Here is a 6276-nt window from a genome sequence, read left to right as displayed (position 1 = left end):
AATACAGGCTTGTATTTAAGATAACCGTGGTCCAACAGACTTTACCACTGTAACATCTCCAGATGATCAGGATAAGCGGCACTCTGTGGACCAACTAAACTGTAACAAAGCAGACTCTCAACAGTGCGTGAGAAATCGCAGTAGGGGAAACACTTCAGTGAAGTTCAGAGTATAGCACTGATTCACTTTACAAAAAGATGCCAACTGCTCATGTACAAAAACCTCTTTGATTCCTTTATTAATGTTTGGAGATGTGTGGTACATACGACAGCGTCACGCCAGCTACAGAAGTACAGATAAGCAAGAAGGTGCCTCAGAACACGGATCTGAGAGCAACTTACGACGTTGCCTGCTCCGAACCTCCATAAAAACCCAACTCCGACACACGCAGGACAGACCATATAACAATTTCACTTGGAAATGGTTCTTTTAAAAAATGACAAGAACTCCTAGAGTGTGAGATGTGGCAGCTCGCTTGGTGCTGTGGCACTGCTGTAAAGGCCAACTGGGCATTTGTCGGTCAGGCAGAAGAACCGAATGGGGTAAGTGGAAGAGGTTTCATTTTTCAGCGTAGAGAGATAACAGATGGTCCGAGTGGATACTTCCGGTCCAGGCTCAGTACGGGGCCTGCAGGAATCCACCAGATACTCTATGAACCGGCTGGCTGGAGAACACCAGCCATCCATCCTTGTCACTGCTTCCAACTGGTGGACACTGACGCATCGGGAGTCACTTATGACACAGAGCAGGCTCAACAGGGACACGTCTGAACAAAGGAAGGGGCCCACTGTGTCTGGTCAGCTCAGGTCTTTTCATGCCACTGGATGCCATGGGTCCCTCTGCTTTCACGTGTGAATTAAGGAATACTTCCTTTATTTCAGTGCTCCACTTTGGAAATAACCAAAACCCTCCCCCCACCCCCATCAACATTCTTCACAAATTGTTTCCAAACTCCTGATTCTTCTGGGTTTACACTTTTTCCTTTCGCTTCAATTTTGACACTTTCTTGACAGTCCCATTCTTGTTTAGAAGCTTCAGGACACGATCTTTATGATCTAAAACCTTAAGCATGGAGTCTCTGGCCTCACTGATTTGATCCATCACAAGTTTACACCTCTGCATATTCCCCTGAAACAGAAGACATCACGTCATCAACCAGTGACCATGAAGACGACGGCTTTTGTTTTTTTTTTTTTTTTGAGACAGAGTCTCACTGTGTTGCCCGGGCTAGAGTGCTGTGGCATCAGCCTAGCTCACAGCAACCTCAAACTCCTGGGCTCAAGCGATCCTCCTGCCTCAGCCTCCCGAGTAGCTGGGACTACAGGCATGCGCCACCAAGCCCGGCTAATTTTTTCTACATATATTTTTAGTTGTCCGATTAATTTCTTTCTAATTTTAGTAGAGACGGGGTCTCGCTCTTGCTCAGGCTGGTTTCGAACTCCTGAGCTCAAACGATCCACCCGCCTTGGCCTCCCAGACTGCTAGGATTACAGGCGTGAGCCACCGCGCCCGGCCTAGACAACGGCTTTTAAAGAGCTGCTCACTGTTGGGAGAGGCCATTTTGAGGCTTTTATATATAGAAAATGTGTTTCTCAGTAATGAAAGCTGAAGCAAATAATAGGTTTTTTCTAAAGATACTAGTGGATGTGGGAGGGAAATGGGAGAAGTAGGACTTCGTAGTAAGCAACTTCACAAAGTGGATGATCAGAAGGGAAAAGGCTCATTCAAACCTGTATGAGTTCATTTATTCGATGTAGATCATCATCAGTTGCAGCTTTTTTCTTTGGGATGATCCCTTCCTGTAGGTTGGTAAGTCTTTCATAGACATCATGTTCCAGATTTGTCTGCAACACATAAGAGGGAGGACATCGTGACCTCAGAGATACTTTTCTATGTCAACCTCAGGCAAATGAGCCTACTTTGAATCACCTTTCTAAGCTGGTATGAGAGCTGTTGGGATGACAAAGTCCTTTCTCCCAACGACTAAGGTACTAAGGTTAACAAACAGTATAGAATATTGATCAACAAAGACTTACATTATAATTTGCCATAGTTCAGAGTCTATCTTCAAAGATAACTTTTAAATATTGCCCTGAATTCACAATTTCTCTGAAAAACAGGTCCACAAGTTTCACGGAAATAGTTTTTTGTAAGTAAAAACTAGCCACGGCACTATATTTTTTTAGATTCTGACAATAGACAATTTTCATCAGATCAGTGCTACTCAAAAGAAGGGAAAACTTCATGATGTTGCTGTCTCTTCACCTGGCTGGTGAAGGAGGGATTCTTGTCCTAGGGTTATGGAAATAGCTGAATATGTAAGATGCAACGTTGCACAGATAAGATTCATGGTAGTTCATGACATATACAGTCACAGTCATACGTCTCTTAACAATGGGGATACATTATAGATATGCATCTAGACAATTCCATTGTGCGACTATCATAGAGTGTACTTACACAAACCTAGGTGGTGCAGCCTGCTACACACTTAGGATATATCGGGTGGCCTATTGCTCCTAGACTACAAACCCGTACAGCATGTTACTGTACTGAATACTGTAGGCAACTGTAACACAATAGTAAGTATTTTTGTATCTAAATATTAAACATAGAAAATGTAAGTAAAATTATGGCATGAAAGATAAAAAGATGGCACTCATATATCAGGTACTAACCCTGGATGGAGACTGCAGGACTGCAAGTTGCTCTGGGTGAGTGAGTGAGTGTCAACGTGAGAGCCTAGGACATCACTGTACACTTCTGTAGACTATAAACACTGTACACTTAGGCTGCACTGTATTTATAAAGCAAATTTCCCTTCTTCGATAATAAACTAAACTTAGCTTACTGTAACTTTTTTACTTTAAAACCTTTTAATTTTTAAACTTTTTGGCTCTTTTGTAATAACATTTAGCTTAAAACACAAATACATTGTAGAGTTGTACAAAAATATTTTCTTTCTTTATATCCTTATTCTATAAGCTTTTTTCTATTTAAGAAATTTTTAAAACTTTTTAAACCTTTTTGTTAAGAACTAAGACCGAATACACACACGAGCCTGGGCCTACACAGGGTCAGGATCATCAATACCACTGTCTTCCCCCTCCACATCTTGTCCCACTGGAAGGTCTTCAGGGGCAGTGACACGCATGGAGCTGTCATCTCCTATGATAATAATGCCTTCTTCTGGAATCCCTCCTGAAGAACCTGTCTGAGGCTGTTTTATAGTTAACTTTTTTTCTAAGTAGAAGGAATTCACTCTAAAATAATGATTAAAAAGTATAGTGTAGTAAATACTAGAAATAGGAATTTTTCAGCTCCACTGTAACCTTATGGGACCACTGTCATATATGCAGTCTGCTGATGGCCGAAACATTATTATGGGGTGCGTGACTGCACTCACAGCCTGGGGGAAGAGGACCTGGCGCACCATGCAGGGTCACGTGGGGTTGCACTCAGGAACAGATTGAACAAACAGGGGCTGTGGGAGGCAGACTTGGGAGAAGTACCCCTGGTCTCTGAGAGAGGATGTGATTGGCTTATTTGAGTAATACTGGAAGCTGGCAGGGAACTACAGCCCACTACTCAGTGAGAAGCAGGAACTGTTCCTGGTCCCCATGATAAGACGGCTGTGTGGCTAGGAGACCTTATCTGAAGAGTGGGTTACGGTTAGGCCATTTGAGGCTCACCCTGTTTTAGATGTCATGACAGCACATGATTCTGAATCTTTAACTTTATACCACAGCTGTTCCATATATTTTGGGTCTGGGTACCAGAACTCAGATGTATTTTGATTACAATCGTATGTAACTGGTATAATGATTATAATATTATATAGCACACACAAAAATTCCAGCAAGACCCATGTTAGTTGGAATGCTTCAGATTTACTCAAAAGAGAATGTTCCATGAACTCAGACATCTCTAGAATCTTCTTTAGCATGATATAACAACTGGTGGAACTCCACCTACCAGCTGTAGTAACTGGGCAGCACAGAGGTGGACTTTCCAGCCTTGGGCACGACAGGATACTCCTTTCTGATTAGCTATCTCCTGCAGCATGGCTTTCTTCTCCTCTGGAACCATATAAAAATAAAAATAAGCATATTTCAATTTTTAAAAAGCTAAATCATTTGTGTGCAAACAGCCTAAGTACCAATATTTTATCAAGAATTTCTTTACTTGGGGCAGTGGTTTCATGGTAGGAGAGGCAAGCAGAGAGGACCCAGAGCTGCTGACTCCCCTCGTCCCCCTGCACTGAGCGCTGACCTCCTGCAGCACGACTGTCACTCAGAGATAAGCTCGTTGTGTCTCCACCTGCATCTCCAATGCCCTGGCTCAGAGATTTTGCCAGGGTAAGAAGTGGGCTGTAAAACAGATAATTCTAATCTCTTCCCAAAGGAACTGACTCCATTTGCAAGAGTGTGAAGAAGTTTAAACCTAAAGGTGTTCCCAAGAACAGGAGAGGGTGTGGAGAGGCAACAGGGAGAAGAAGTGTGTGTCTAACGACGGTCCAGCCTAGACCATGCGGGCTAGTCTGCAGGATAGAGTGAGGAATAGACAGAACAGGACAGCCGGAGGAGCCCTCTCGAGGGCAGAACAAATACAGAACACTGACCTTAGAAACCATTCTGCCCACGAAACTACAATTTGACTGGATTAGTTTTGTAGAGGAATCTGTGCTCCAGGGCACTGTTGAAAACAGTAGGGGAAACAGCTAGCAATCAGTGACTTTAGTAGTTGGGTTAGGTCAGGGAAAGAATAGAGAGCCACTGTCATCTCAGGGAGGCTGTGGGCATGACAGAAAGAGTAGAGATGCCACTGTAATCTCAGGGTGGCTGTGGGCATGACAGAAAGAGTAGAGATGCCACTGTCATCTCAGGGAGGCTGTGGGCATGCCCCAAGACAGGCCTCCCTGAGGAGAAGTACCAGAGGCAGAACACTTGTGTGGGAGAGGGAGGGTAGTAGTTAGACTTTACTAAACTAATCCAGCCAGTCACTAAATAAGCCAGTAACAACAGCAAGCCCGAGAGTGGGAGGACCAGTCTGAGTTCTTTCAATACATTATCTAAACAGTCCAGTTTCCAACAAAAAATTACAAGGCATGCAAAGAAGCAGGAAAGTGTGGCCCATACTTCTGAAAAGAATGCAGGCAATAGAAAGTGCCTGTGAGAACGTTCAGGTGTCAAAAGTAACAGCAAAAGATTTCAAATGCCCATAACAAACAAGTGCAGAGCACTAAGATAAAGCAAGACTGAAAAAGTGAGGGACTAGGATGATTACGACACGTGAAATAGACAACAGAGACACAGAAATTATAAAAAAAAAAAAAAATTAAAATTCTGGAGTTGAAAAGTATAGTAACTCAAATTTAAAAATTCATGAGAGGGGCTCAAAAAATCTGAATTGGTATAAGAAATAATTAGCAAACTTAAATAAAGATCTATAGGGATTATGCAATCTGGAACAGAGAAATAAAACAATGAGAAAAAATGAACAGGGCCCCAGAGAAATGTGGGATAGCATTAAGAGAAGCAACAGATGTGTGAGAGGCATACCAGAAGAAGAGAGAAAAACGAAAATAAATATTCAAAGAAAAAATGGTTGAAAACCTCCCAAATTTATTGAAAAATAACCAAAACATCAAGGAAGCTGAAAGAACTACAAGTATGACAAGTGCAAAGAGACCTACAAATGGACACCTCATAGTAAAATGTGAAAAACCCAAGATGAGGAAATCTTCAAAGCAGCAAGAGAGAAAATGACACTTCATTTATTAAGACAAGGGAGCCCCAACACAGCTAACAGTGCACTGACTTCTCGCAGAAACAAGGGAGGCGGGAAGGAAGTGGGACGACAAGCTCTGAGTGCCCAAAGCAACACACGAGATCTACTTTCTGTGTATCTTGACCAGCATTTACCTTGGCACTGTTTTAGAGATGGGGGTCTCTGTGTTGCCTGGCCTAATTTTGAAAGTCTTTATCATGAAAAGGTGTTGCATTTTGTAAAATAAATTTTCTGCATCTATTGATATGATCATGTGATTTTTCTTCATTAGCTTTTGTTGTGTGATTGAATTGCACGTCCCCCAAAGATATGTTCAAGTCCCTTGGTACCTGTGAATGGAACCTTATTTGGAATTAAAATATAATGTAGGCCAGGTGCAGTGGCTCACGCCTGTAATCCTAGCTCTCTGGGAGGCCGAGGCAGGAGGATTGTTTGAGCTCAGGAGTTTGAAACCAGCCTGAGCAAGAGCGAGACTCCGTCTCTACT

At 42.6% G+C, this 6276-nt stretch overlaps 1 protein-coding gene across 1 annotated transcript in view; it reads right to left on the bottom strand.

Moving 5' to 3' along the window:
- Positions 1-212: 212 nt before the first annotated feature.
- Positions 213-6276, bottom strand: part of SAP130 (Sin3A-associated protein, 130kDa) — a 79373-nt gene continuing 73309 nt past the window's right edge. Inside the window, exon 21 of the mRNA XM_012649942.1 lies at positions 213-1128. Coding sequence (XP_012505396.1) covers positions 970-1128 — 159 coding nt within the window. The 3' untranslated portion in view covers positions 213-969. The remainder of the gene's footprint in view (positions 1129-6276) is intronic.

The sequence above is a fragment of the Propithecus coquereli genome, unplaced genomic scaffold (genome assembly GCF_000956105.1).
Source record: "Propithecus coquereli isolate 6110/MARCELLA unplaced genomic scaffold, Pcoq_1.0 Scaffold307, whole genome shotgun sequence".
Taxonomy (NCBI): domain Eukaryota; kingdom Metazoa; phylum Chordata; class Mammalia; order Primates; family Indriidae; genus Propithecus; species Propithecus coquereli.
The sequence above is the reverse complement of the archived record's forward strand: the minus strand, read 5'-3'. Positions and strand labels throughout refer to the sequence as shown.